Source organism: Crinia signifera, chromosome 5, assembly GCF_055691185.1.
Source record: "Crinia signifera chromosome 5, ASM5569118v1, whole genome shotgun sequence".
NCBI classification, from domain to species: Eukaryota; Metazoa; Chordata; class Amphibia; order Anura; family Myobatrachidae; genus Crinia; species Crinia signifera.
Genome location: NC_139221.1, coordinates 52,075,003 through 52,089,850, shown reverse-complemented (window position 1 = coordinate 52,089,850; position 14,848 = coordinate 52,075,003). Strand labels below are relative to the sequence as shown.

The 14,848-nt window shown below is 43.6% G+C and overlaps 1 protein-coding gene across 2 annotated transcripts in view; it reads left to right on the top strand.

Annotated features, from left to right (window-relative positions):
• The window catches only part of ARFGEF1 (ARF guanine nucleotide exchange factor 1), a 176,131-nt gene that overhangs the window by 87,946 nt on the left and 73,337 nt on the right, over positions 1 to 14,848 (top strand). For both annotated transcript variants that reach the window (XR_014474840.1, XM_083187219.1), the window contains exons 7-10: positions 880 to 993; positions 2,860 to 3,020; positions 4,569 to 4,702; positions 14,193 to 14,427. Coding sequence is in view for 1 of the 2 variants with exons in the window: in XM_083187219.1 (XP_083043345.1) it covers positions 880 to 993; positions 2,860 to 3,020; positions 4,569 to 4,702; positions 14,193 to 14,427 (644 nt within the window). In the remaining variant the exon portion in view is untranslated. The remainder of the gene's footprint in view (positions 1 to 879; positions 994 to 2,859; positions 3,021 to 4,568; positions 4,703 to 14,192; positions 14,428 to 14,848) is intronic.

Below are 14,848 nucleotides of genomic sequence, written 5' to 3'. Positions count from 1 at the left end.
CTCTGTAACAGTCCTCCACACTCCTTGCACCAATGAAGCTCTCCATGCAGGAGGGTCTGTGGTCTCCAGGTAGTGAGAATAATCCAGACAAGTCCTGTAATGGGTGCTCCAGTCTCCCTGCCCTATATGTGCTTTGCGTGGACGGAGTTCCCAGCTGAAGTTATGAATGGTCTCCAGGTGAGGCCGGGAACATCAGAGCTGCACTGTTCCGGCTGATTTAGCAAATAGAGAGTGGGTGGGTAGTAAAAGAATAGATGTCCCGGCACATATAATACATGGATAACAGTAGCTGGCAGATACCGGTAAAAATCAGTGTATGAGGCCGGTAGTTGTGGATGGTCGTGTCTGTAGACAATTGAAGGAGTCCTTAATGCGTTTCATCACGTGGCAACGTCTGACTTGGTAAACCTTTAAACACCGCACAGAGCTTTTGGATTGCTGTTGGTAACATTGATGATGTAGTATACACATGTATTGTATCCACCTTGTCCCAAGTTTGACTTGCAATGTTCTGTGTTAATATGGTTGGTCAGGCCCCTCAGGGCAGACCTATTCATGTCATCTCTTGCCTACCACAGTCACTCCGTTTTATTCTGCTTACCATACTTTGGGGGAAATTTACTAAGATGTTTATTCTACTTCACATGTGATGTTACTATGGGCAACCAATCAGAATCTACTTCTTATTTATTTAGAATCCTCTAGAAGATAATAGACAGGATCTGATTGGTTGCCCACAGCAACATCACATGTGAAGTAGAATACACATCTTAGTATATTTTCCCCAATACCTCCCTCGGTTCTCATTTAATGTTTGCCCATATTCTCCTCCTGCCACCATAACCACTCACCAACTTCATTGTTTTTTTTTTTTTACAGATCACTCCAAGTCTGATTTAGGGAATGGAGTTGACGGCAGCAATGAGTGTGAGGAGAATACCCAGGAGATTATTCAGAGCATAATACAGGATATGCTAAATTGTGTAGTAGGAGGTAAGAGCTGACAGGCTGTACACAATGATGTTGTCAACTGTAGAGAACACTGAGAGATCTATAATTGTGGCACATTGTACAGAGAGGGAAGGGAGACATTTAGAGGTTTTACTTCATCCCAAGACGTACATAGGGTAGACCTCAGCTACTGGTGATGTGTCGCAGAACAGCGCCAAGCTTTCTTATCTGCTAGTTATGGTAGTCCCAACATTGCAGGGATTCAGACGTACCTATTTTGGGGGTGCCAGGCAAAACCTGCTTTAAATGTAGCTATAGGCCTGATCCAGAGATGGATGCAAATGCCATCACAGCTGAGCAATAATGTGCAAGTGTCGCAGCTGCTGGGATTTTACCAAGACGCCCACTAGAAACTCCGGTTATCCACTGCTTTTGTACAGAGCCGCAGCCATCTGAAGTACAACGGTTGATTATTGTCCATATGAATATAGTCGCGCAGCACGATCGGCAGAAGGAATGCTATCGCAGTCTCAAGCTGTGGCACGCCCCCAAAATGGTTAGACACGCCTGTGTTCCAGTTGCCACTCCCCCATTACCTCCCACAGATACTCCCTGACATTCACTTCCTCGCTGTGACTGCCAATGCTCACAGATGCCTGACAACTGCAGCTCCCATGTTTTGCTGCATTGCTCTGCATGTGAGGACTGTGGTTCTAGTTATCCTGTGCGGTTACACCATGCGAGTGATCCATCTCCCCAGCTGACACTTGTCATTTCTGTAGCCTGTCATGGGAAGGACAGAGGTCTCATGCATACAATGGCTGACCATGTCACTGTCATATAAGGAATGCATTGCTCTCTGTAAACTACCGCTCGCTGCATATATTTTAGTTTGCGTTTGGAACAATGAAAAGAGATTTGTCCTTTTTATCTATGGAAAAGAAGTGGCTATAAAAGTTTCTTATACAGTGCACACATATTCTGCAGCGCTTTACAGAGATTATTTGAACATTCACATCAGTCCCAGCCCCAGTGGAGCTTACAATCTATATTCCCTACCACATGTACACGTGCACACAGACATTCTAGGGTTCATTTGTTAGAAGCCAATTAACCTACCAGTATATTTTTGGATTGTGGGAGAAAACCAGAGTACCCGGAGGAAACCCACTCAAGCACGGGGAGAATATACAAACTCCACACAGTTAGGGCCATGGTGGGAATCAAACCCATGACCTCAGTGCTGTGAGGCAGTAATGCTAACCATTACATCATCCGTTTGCTTGCCTCTCATACATCAAACAGACTTCACATTCAGTAAAGGCCTCTTTGTCAACAAGGCCATGTAGTGGGAAGCCGTATTCATGTACATGTGCATATTACTGTATATAAACTAGGCCGGCATTTACTGCAATATCTGATTTTATCTTTTGAGACTACAGAAGTGTTACACAAAGCCAAGGGCTACATAAATGCTGCAGGGTATCTGTCCATAGCACTGTGTTAGTAGGACATCACAGGACAATGAAATCTTCTTATGTATAAAGCATGACCGTAACAACCAGTCTCAGCAAAGCAGCAGGGAATACAGAACAAACTATATGCGTGCATTTACTTTAGTGCAGGTTTTTGGGGGTGGAGATTTTGCCCATAGGAACCAATCATATTCTAGCTTTTATGTTCTACTAAATAAAGAAGTAAAATTTGATTGGTTGCTCAATGAAAAGGTTGACATGGTTTTTTCATGGTTTTTGGCGTTAATTTATGGACATGGGCCCCAATTTAGGGTACCGTTTCCCCTTCCATGGCTCGCTTTTCAAAAGCTGCAGTGTTTAGTAGGATACTGGTGCAGCGTGTGTCACTATATTTTCATTTATGGTTGTGTCCTGCACTCTTTATTGTACATAGGTGAGGAGACTGTTCTCGATGAATGTACTACAAGGACATCGGAAGATGGGAGTGACGGGGGCGCTATTCATGCCAATGGCATACCTGGCACACCAATTTCTATGGCATACACACCCTCCCTTCCAGATGACAGATTATCTATCTCCTCCAATGACACTCAGGTAAAAGTGATGTATAACAGATGTAATATATATATATGTGTGAATATAGACTCCAGAATGTGCTAAGAGGGGTTAATTAATGCTTGAAGTGTGGCACAGTGGTTCCCAAACTTTTTGAATCACGGCACCCTAAAGTATCAGAATGTTTCACGGCACCCCTAGGCCAAAAGTTGGTTACTAGTTTCAGGAAAGATATTAAATAAATTGTGATTTAAATGTTTTCCTTAGGTCCACTTATGTGGTGAGAAACACAATTCACTTCTATTTACCCACATATTCTTAATTGGAAGCCACAAGCACTGTTTTGCCTATTTCATTGGCCATAAATAACTTGAATTGGTTCTGGACCACCAACCTGAGGCACCCCTGCAAGTGCTCCAAGGCACCCCAGGGAGCCTAGGCGCACAGTTTGGGAACCACTGGTGTGGCACAAGGTCTGTGGTGCACCTGAGCCGTAGCTAAAATGTAAATTGTGATCTATAACCCGTAAGTTCCCAATAAATATCCCCACATTATTAACATGTCTGTTTTTGCTTATAAATCAAAGCCACTAGTGCTTATTCTGACCACTGCAAATATATATATGTAACTGGTACAGTGGAAATATGAGGAATCGGTTATTATTGTGACCAAAACTGTTAAGCTTGCAGTCCTTCAGTTATGTACTGATTATTTAAATCCCTCAGTGCAGATAAAATGTAACAGTAAAGTTTGCTTTAATGTTAATAGCAAATAGCTTCCTGTAGATTGACTGGACAGAAGAAAATATAGCATTAGGCACCCTTCTCCCTGTCACCCCTGTGTGTATGCTCTCACAGCAGGGCACTCTTCCCTTCTTGTCTTATGCAGGGTACACACCAGAACGACAAGGGCCCAATCCCATCAATCTAGATCCAATCCCGACCGATTGGATGTAGATTGGGCCCTTTTTTTGCCTGTTCTGATCCGATCCCGATCCGATGTGCGGGTGGGTCGTTATTCAGATCCTACCTGCAGCAGGTAGGATCTGAAAACGACCATACATCCGGGTGCGGGTCGCGATCGGATCGGAACCCGCTCACGGTGCACATCGTGAGCGGGTCCTGCGCTCCGCGTGATTGTGAGCGGGTCCGACGGATGTGCATCGTGAGCTGGTCGTCCTGGTGTGTACCGGGCATTGCATAAACCATCTTCGATGGCACCAAATCCCACAGTTCTGTGCCACCCTGACACTTTATTTCAGTGTTGTCTGCTGATGCAGATATGTGTATACCATGTACTTGTCCTATACTGTCCAGAACTGTATCGCAGCAGTGTATGGCCATCCGTCCCCCCTTGAGCCGCCCGGAACCCTCCTGGGGAGCAGGATCGCATGCGATACATTGTCCTGTGGCACCATCGGAGCCATGGTAGCAAATGGACTGCGTAAGGAAAAAGGAAAATAATATTCCTTTTTAGTTTTTTTTCCCATTTGTTTTTATATGGGGTGAAGTTTTGCTTTAACAACTTTTCCTAATATTCCTATTGCACCAAGTATGATAATCTAATTATATACCTTTTTATTTTTAGGAATCTGGAAATACTTCAGGACCTGCTCCTGGTGCTAAATTCTCTCATATTTTACAAAAGGATGCCTTCCTAGTCTTCAGGTCACTATGTAAATTATCTATGAAGCCGCTGTCTGATGGGCCCCCTGACCCAAAGTGAGTAACACCGCTACTTTCAGAACCATTATGTATAGGGCTAGAGTAGTGTGCAACGTGCGGGAGTACACAGCAGCCGGTAATTCCCAGTGACGTTGCCCCCAACCACCAAAGGAACAGATAAGCCTTCACGGCGAATATTGAAACCTTTACATCAGTAGGGACGGTGTAACGGTTAGCATTACTGCCTCACAGCACTGAGGTCATGGCTTCTATTCCCACCATGGCCCTAACTGTGTGGAGTTTGTATATTCGCCCCGTGCTTGCGTGGGTTTCCTCCGGGTTCTCCGGTTTCCCCTCACAATCCAAAAATATACTGGTAGGCTAATTGGCTCCCAACAAATTAACCCCAGAATGTCTGTGTGTGCGTGTACATGTGGTAGGGAATATAGATTGTAAGCTCCACTGGGGCAGGGACTGATGTGAATGTTCAAATATTATCTGTACAGCGCTTCGGAGTATGTGTGCGCTATATATAAGAAACTGTTAGTAAATAAATAAAATAATCAGTCCCTGCTGCTGTGGAGCTTACAGACCACAGTCCCTACTCTACCAGTTTTTTTAATTGCGGGTACCCAGAAATACAATGAGCCCATACAAACTCTGCACAGACAGGGCCTTGTTGGAAATTAAACCCAAGACCTCAGAGCTATGAGGAAGCAAGCTATTGCTTCACCCCAGGTTCTCTATTTTCCCGGGTGCTGTGATGCTGCATAGACAGCTGCGGTCCAGTTTCAGCAAATGCAATCAGTACTAATGTCATAAGGGTCAAACTAGCTTTCTGTTCCTAGTTCAAAAAGAAAAGTACATGTAAATGAACATGATTTATTAAGTTCTTATGTAAAGTGACTAATTGACTAACATATAAGTACCGATTTTATAAATTGAGCCACATAGTTGAATGTGATTCCATACTTACTGACCTATGATATTTGGCATGCAGTAATGCCATGAAAGGTCATCTTGTGGTCGCTTTGGGCAGGAAATAAACTGCACAAGGGTCCTCCCTTTCTGTGTCTCACAATTGGTCACAGTTTTATGAGTGTAAACTGCACCTGAGGCGGTGTGGGGAATGGTCAGTGCAGCGCTTGTGTAAAGCTGGGTACACATATGTACAATCGTCGGGCCGTTCTTCCGTTCTGCGGACGAACGGCCGTTCGATTGTATATATGTGTACGCAGTCCCGATCCCTTCGTTGCGATCGATAAACGGCCAAAAACGCTCTTGGCCGTCCACGGTCGGTCGGTCGAAGGTTCTTTGCTGCTTAATATTCTTCCGACAGGACGGCTCCATATCGAAAGAAAAGTGACATGTGTACGCACGTTCGATCGATATGCAGCCCGTTCCTGCGATCATTCCTCCCAAAAGCAGCACGCCCATATAGAATAGCCAGATCGGGAGAGTGTGTACGGTGGTACAATCTTTTTCTTGCGATTGTTTGGACGGGAGTACATCGGACGTCGCAAGTAAAATTGTACATATGTGTACGCGCAGATCGGTCGTATGTTTTGGACGGTCAAACGTGTATTCGGTCGATTGAACGGTCGCAAGAAAAATGAAATTGTACATATGTATACCCAGCTTTAGTCTCTTGGCAGCTGCAAGGGGTATGGACTCATTAGGTCTACAAGAGAATGGTCGACATGGGTCTAGGTAGACACAACCATTAGTTCGACAGTCAAAAGGTCGACATGTAGTTTTCCACTGTTTACACCGCCTCCCCTCGCATGCTACGCTCGGCACACTATTTTATTCTCCCACCACCTCCGCATGTTGGCTCAAAAAACAGTGAAAAACCCCATGTTGACCTGTTGACTGTCGACATTGCCCATGTCGACCTAATGCTTGTGTCGACCTTTCAGCATGTCAACCTAATAATGTCGACCCAATGCTTGTCGACCTAATGACCGTATCCCGCTGCAAGGGGTATTTCCACAATATGCTTACATACTGTATTATTTTGAAGGCTATTAATCAACTTCCCTGCTACAGCTGAAATCCATCTGCATTGCTGTCTTGTGTCTCACACACACACACACACACACACAGTGCCATGTAACTTTGCTTCCTGTACCCGTCTCCTCAGGATACTACTGATATAATGTGATATGGATTATTACCCGTGCATGTCATGTTGTACCTCAGATAAATGAGAACTGGTGTTGTGCTGTGTTTCAGTTAATTCTATATCTCTTCCCTTGTCGTCTTGTTTATCCTTGCCGTGGTGTCAGTGACTTGCATCTACGGATAGTTCTTATCAGCACATCTTATCCTCTCACTACTATGTCCGCTAAACTTCTAAGCTGTAAAATACGAGCCATGAAAACAGTAGTCTCCTGGGAATTTATTTTCCCCGGCTACCCGGTTATGTAGTGCATTTGTCACCGCACTGCCTCTATCTGCGCACAGTGCCCCCACTACAATTAGATGTACTGTTTTATTAATCCTGTATATCCTCCACTGACAACTGCTCCAAGGGATTTTACTCCTTGGTTTAGTATGAATCAGGGCACCTGGGGTTTCCGTGTTCTTGAGCACCTCTTATATTTTAAGAGCACTGTGCCGGATATCTTGTCCTGCTTTCTAAATTGCATTCTGTAACCAGTTGGGAACGCTTACCTTTTATCTCGGTGAATGTTCATGTATTGCTATAGTTATATGTTTGATTTTTGGCATTCTTTTATGTAATTGTGACCTAATTAGGCGTAATATATTGTCTACCTGTGTACATGAATAGGTATATGTATAAGCCTATGGCCATTGTGTAGCCCTGAAAACTGCATATTCTAAACACTTGTTTTGCAAACTCATTTTAATGCATGTCTCTTATCCATTGTCAGAGAGGGATTTATCACAATGTGGGCCAGATGTACTAAGCTTCAAAAGTGATCAAATGTAGCGTGATAAACAGACAGCCAATCAGCTCCTACTTGACATTTTTCAAACACAGCCTGTGACATGGCAGGTAGGAGCTGATTGGCTGGCTGTTTATCACTCTCCGTTTTATCACTTTTGAAGCTTAGTGCATCTGGCCCTGTATCAGTGATGGGCAGCAGACACCCTGGGGCTGCATGTGTCCCTCCGAGAATTCCCTTGCAGCCCCCAGCTTCTTCTTTCTTTGTCATCTTTATTTTTTACTGCTTGTACACTTGTTTAAAGGGCCTACTGGTGTGTTCTTAAAGATGGGTGTCTCTTGCATGTACTAATATCATTTACTAGTTAGATTGTTTGGCATTATTAAAGTCTGTGGGCTGTGCAATGCTGCCCTCAGTGACTCAGGCTGCCTTTCACTGTTGTATTACCCACGGAGTCAATGTTTCCTTTCTCTATACAGAACTCCCAACCCCTATTGGCAGCAGTGGTTTGAATACACGGAGGCAGCTTATGATGCTGTTTAGCCCTCCGCCACCTTTTCATATCGCTGTTGTTGGGAATGCATTGCTGGGCCCAGCTCCTGGCTGCAGTGTAAATAATAATAGTGCTACGGTTTGCACCTGAGACTCGGTTGTGTAAATACCTGCATCCTAGCAACACATTCCTTCTATTGTTTCATCAACATTTCTATTCACTCACCACAGGAATTTCTTGTATGTTTAATACCGCTAATCCTGATTATCCAAATGTTCTCTTTAGGTGTCTCCTGCTTTTGTGTGTTTCCTGACGCACATTAGCAGCATCAGAATAGGGAGCATTGATTCCAGTAGGGAATGAGCCACAGCACATACAGGCAATCCTGTGAATGATAGAAATCTCCAAAGGAATCCGTGATCATTTTTCTGATGTTTGGGGTGCCAATTTAGGGGTGGATCCTAGAATGAAAGGGGCTTGGCCTAGAATGGTGGGGGTGTAACCCAGATTCTCATCCCCCCCCCCTTTTATAATTTTGAGTGCGTGCTCAGAACTCCCCATGCAGCACGGCATCTATCTTTGCAGATCAGCAGTGAGCACAGGCTCTCCACACCTGTAATCGCTGCAGTTGGGAAGGACACATTTCATTTGTACATTTTTTGCCTTTCTCCTAATCCAAGCCTGATCATTACTAGAACCTAAAGCTAAATAGGCTTCTGCTCTCAAATGAGCGTATTCCCAAGTGGTACCACGATGCATGAAATATGTACATAATACTAATTAATGTATGTTACAACCTATTCCAATGGCCCTTTACAGATGTACTTGATTCTGGCTGGTATCTAGCACAGGAACGCGTTTTGGGAAGAGGCCTTTTCTTTATTTCAAATCTAATTTTGAATGTGGATACTGATGTTATTTTGTCAGGTGCCTCACTTTCACTTCTGCTAAAGCATTTTATAATGTTCTCCAATGTAACATTTTCATTTTGAGTACACTGTTTTTTTTTTTTTCCTTGGCGGTAGTGGCCATTTGAAGATTACTTGAACAAATGAATGAATACAGTTAAATTGCTGTATTGATTTTTTTGTCTTGTATGTACACACACATGCGCGCGCACACACACACACACACACACACACACACACACACACACATGAGATTATACTGAAATCTCTCTTCGGAGTAAGTGATTGTGCGCCACCTTTAGTACCCTTACTCAAGAAAAGGGAAACTGAACCTTTCAAATGTAAGGTTTTTCTAGCTTCAGGGACACTTTGGGGTGTATTCAATGCGCCAGTAAGGGGAAAACAAGCTGCTCACCCTATTCAACCGGCTGGGGAAATCCTCGCTGTCCTCTGATTCCCCCCAAACAACAAGGCTTGCGGCTAATGCAGGGAGACTGCTGCATTTAGCCGCGAGTCTCGCTGTTTTCGCGGTCTCACGTGCCGTTTCCTTCTCTCTCCAAGGGGGCAAACAGCGTGTGCAGGGGGGTCAGTTGAATACTGACCCTGTGAGCTGTGAAAGCAAGCAGTCAGCACTGCTCACTGTCACAGTTCGCAAAAAGCATTGAATACACCACTTTGTGGGTATGGTATGAGATTCCGACGGTCATTTCTCCAACATCGGAATCCCAACTGCCCTACAGGGGGTGGCGAATGCATTCAAGCCCCTTGCGGGCTCGCTGCACTTGCCACCTATGCTATTCTCCCGCTATGTGGGCCGTGGATCCCCACAAAGGAAAGTCGTCATTCCGACTGTCGGGCTCCTGACAGTTGGGAATCCGATGTCGGAGAAATGGCCGGCAGAATCCAGACTGTCTATGAGTCATCCGGCACCCAACACTGGGGCAGATGTATTAACCCTTAACAAGAGATAAATGCAAGGGTTATAAAGAGAGATAAACGTCCAGCCAATCAGCTCCTTACTGCCATGTTACAGGCTGTGTTTGAAAAAAGTCAGTAAGGAGCTGATTGGCTGGATGTTTATCTCTCTATCACCCTTACATTTATCTCTTGTTAAGGCTTAATACATCTGCCCCAGTGTGCTCTAGTGTTCTCAGTAAGGTGGAAGGCTGGTTACTGGCTGGGGCTTGGATAACCTCCAGTGACTTTCTATGACAAATGTTATTGTATGTGACATGCGGGTGGTAATTGAGATTGCAGGTGTTTCTGTGTGACAGCACTGTGAGACCAATGTTCCTAACCATAAGTGAATATACTAGAATACTAGTGAATATTGGGTCACTGGATAGGGTTCAATTCCATGCATTAAAAGCACCAGTAAAAGCATGTTAATGATGGTGGGAATGAGGCCTAAGACAAAGGCCTCAATGATCCATCGTTTCATTATAAGATCCACATTATTTAAGAACATCTCTCACATGATCATACTCTAGGACCCAGCAGCCAGCGTACCAAAACAAAACAAAAATTACAGTTGAGACCTAACTTTTTAATTAATTCCGACTGATGTAATTGGATGCGTAAAAGATCCTGCTGGATTTGTAATCAGCTGCTTTTTTGTTTCTTTATTATTTTGTACACCCCGCTCATTTTCTTACAATTGTTATTTGTCCCACTTTTATTATATTTTTTTTAAATGTTTTTATTCATCAATGATATACATGACATAGGAAATGAAATTTTAGGAACTAATGACAGAATTATCCAAAATCAGTGATGCGGTGGAGAGGAGCAAGACGTCCATTGCATTCAGTGCCTTATTAGGTTCTTTAACCAAGCCTTCCAGATGGCACTTCAAAACTTAATTTTTCTCCATGCACATAAGGAGGTGATCCAGGTTCATATAATGGTCCAGTCTGGTAAACCAATCCTTTATCGTGGGTGAAGAAGAGGACTTCCAATGCCCTGTATTAACTGCTTTGGCAGCACTATTAACTCTTCAGGGTGTGGATTTCCATATACACACATACAATGCAATGCAAAAGATTTAGGCCAGTGTGGAAAAAAGTAAGAATGCTTTCAAAAATAGAAGTTATAACAATTTAATCAATTCACAAAAAGATTCACCTTGCTGATTTATTTATTTATAAACAGTTTCTTATATAGCGCAGCAGATTACGTTGAGCTTTACAAAAGGAGACAGTGATACAAAAAACAGGGTATTTACAGTCAAAAGGTAGGAGGGCCTTGCTCGCAAGCTTACAATCTATAGGGAAATAGGCATTGATACATAAGGATAGATACTGTATTCTTTATTGCATCGATTCCACCAGAACGCAAGGTTCTATGACTGGTGCTGTATAACTGCCTTGTATCTTGTTGTGCTCAGCCTTGCCATGGTGTATAATCCGAGATATGAAACTCACCTTTGTAACAGAGTTTGGCTGTTCCCCACCCAGATTTAAACATACACAGCTGTTTCTGTTTCAGTTAATGGGGCAGATGTATTAAGCCTTAACAAGAGATAAATGTAAGGGTGATAGAGAGATAAACGTCCAGCCAATCAGCTCCTTACTGACTTTTTTTAAACACAGTTGGTAACATGGCAGTTAGGAGCTGATTGGCTGGATGTTTATCTCTCTTTATCACTGTTGCATTTATCTCTTGTTAAGGCTTAATACATCTGCCCCAATGTGTTTCAACCGACATATATAAAATGATGATAATTATCACCTGTTTGGTATGATTGGAGAATAATATGCCTGATTATATTCCTACAAAATCCCTGACTTTGTGCAAGTGTACCTAGAAGAAAGGGTGGTCATACTGCATATTTTTTTTATTTTAGATTTCTCTTCTGTTCACTTTGCAAATTGCTGACCATAAACGATTCACACTTCTATTTTTGAAAGCACTCTTCCTTTGGATAGCTTTTTCCACACCAGCCTATTACACGTTTGCACAGTACTGTAGAATTTCTTAATCTCGTCTAGAATAGGGAAGGACAGCTATTGAGGGACGTCATGTCCCAGCATCTCCTTTGATAATATCAGAATAGAATCTACAAATCCTGTCATGCCTTGCTACAGTTTTACTATTCCTTTATAGCAAAACTGAGGCAAGGCATGCTGGGACTTGTAGTTGGAGAGCCGCAGGTTGACCAGGGCTGGCCATTCCAGTTCTCCCTACAACATCTGGGTGCATACCCCTTTTTCCACAATTTGAGAGTCAACTTCTGGAACAAGTGAGAAAAATTGTCTTAAAGCTATTGTTATTTCCCAATTACCCAATATCAGGCTGTACACCCTTATTGATTTTATATATGTATCACTGGGCTGAACCTCAGCCATATTAATATGTCTCTATATGCAATTGCTTTTTTTATGTGAAACATCAGTTTTTATTATTAATAAATTGTAATACCCAATTGGTCATAGCATTTTATTAGCGCTCCACCACCCCATTTATTGTTTGTTTCTCTTTTGTTTTGGGGCCTGACCTCCCCACGGTGGTAGCAGCTTGCCAAATCGCTCACCTCAAAGCGCCTGTTATATTATTCCACCTAGGTGGCGTAATAATTGCAAATGCTGGGACTTGTAGTTGGAGAGCCGCAGGTTGACCAGGGCTGGCTTAGAAAAATGCCCCATATGGTTTTGTGTGTTGGGGCAATAGTGATGTGCGGTCCCACGTTTAACTATCGTCTGGTGATTAATATCCAGCATGCTGGATAAATCTAGTAATATCGCTGGGCAGAGCCAGTGTTCTCACCGGAAATCACTGGCCCTGACAGATCGCTCAACACACAGCGCTGACAGTGCTGTGTGCTGAGAGATTTTGCTGAGTGATCTAGTATCGCTCAGAACGCTCAGCAGATCTCCCCTTGTGTAGGCCTCTTAAGGCTGGGCAGTTTCACCGAATGTGGAGAGGGGGTACTTATGTCACTGTTGTATCTCAGTTATACCCCTTTCACACCAGCCTGAATTCCCGGGCTGGGAACAACCCGCGACTAGCGGTGGTGTGAAAGGTTCCCCGGCCAAAATCCTTAGCTAGCAGGATTGCTCCCGCGACCAGCCCGGGATACAGGCTGGTGTGAAAGGTACTTACCCAGCTTCCCGGTCCTGTTCAGGAACCTGCTGCGGGGACACGTACAGTAGCTGCCGGGTGCTGACCATCGCTGCGGGGACACGGAGGTGCCGCCTCCACTGCTGGGTGCCCCTGCCTGCCCTGCCGCCGCTATGGCGACATGGAGCTCCCGTGGCCCGCACTATATCTCCCCACTCACACCAGAGAATGCAGGGACTAGCCTGGTGTGAAAGGGGTCAACCCGGGAATGTCCCTGCATGATCCGGGGACCGTATTCCCAATAAGTCCCTGCATTTTCTGGTGTGAGAAGAGTATTAGGGACTTCAGGAAACAATGGTCCCTGGTCCACGGTAATGGAACTGTTGTGGAATCCTGTGTTACTCAGCACTGTAGGATGTATACAGCATTTATTGGAAACTGGAAAACAAACTGAGTTTTATTATTTATTTGAAACGGAAATATATGTCCTTATGCTAGGAATCTAGCTAGCCATGGGATGTGACATGCGAGGAATAACTCCATGCCCAGAGTTTTTTAAATAAACAGCATTTTCCCCATGCAGTAAATCCTGGGTTACGCCATTGATTCCCAGTAAGATACATATTCAGTTAGGTTTCATACACCTTAAACCCCAGAGGTTGCCTATTATCAAGGACTGTTCTGTGGGGAAAAGTGCACCTCTGTGGTTAAACATGTTGGGTAAGTCCCGCTGATTCAATTGGTCAGCGTGGGTAATTGGGTTCCAGTCCGTAGCATATATCTGATACTCTGGATAAATGTGTTTTGGCTCCTCTGAGGTCTAATTATATTGTGCTAGGAATACACCAATCTATTTATATTGTCTTATTTGTACACAGCATTCTTGCTGTGGGTTCTCCTTTGGCGTTTGCTTCAGATTGCTCATTGTTTGTAAAGCACAAAGCAGCCTTTTGGGTATAGTGAGGAATCACAATGTGTAAAATGAATCACAACACAGCATAAATTGCTCATTGTACAGTGCAGTGTTGCAGAATTGTGCTGTGCATTATAGATGCCTTCCTTTAAGTTCCCTGTGTGGTTTGGAACTAGTTATGTTGGCTTTATTCGGAATGACATTTATTTCTTCCACGTACTTTGCCTATTTCATAACCCCATCTTCTTTTATTTCTGCCTAGATCCCATGAGCTTCGTTCAAAGGTACTATCACTCCAGTTGCTCTTGTCTATACTGCAGAATGCTGGCCCTGTCTTCAAGACCAATGAGATGTTTATCAATGCAATCAAGCAGTACCTCTGTGTGGCGCTGTCAAAGAATGGGGTTTCATCCGTCCCTGAAGTCTTTGAGCTTTCTCTCTCCATTTTTTTGACACTGTTATCGAACTTCAAGCTACATCTTAAGATGCAGATTGAGGTACGCACATGGTCACAACTGTTCTATGGAATGTACTGGCCACCCACTATACTTGTCTGATGCATATGTAATGCTTAACCCTTGGAGTGACAAGAATGTCACATACAAATTTGCCGAGCAAACAGTTTTATTCATCATAATGACCTGTAATATTTTACCGTATATCGGAAATATAGTCTTATACTTTTTCACATAATGGGGCAGATGTATTAAGCCTGGAGAAGAAATAAACTGGAGATAAAGTGGAGATAAAGCCCCATCCCATAAACTGTGTTTGAAAATGACAGTTGGGAGTTGATTGGCTGGTGCTTTATCGCCTTTCACTTTATCTCCAGTTTATCTCTTCTCCAGGCGTAATACATCTGCCCCAATTTTTTTTTTTTTTTTTTTTTTTTATATAACAAATGTGAGCGACGCTGGC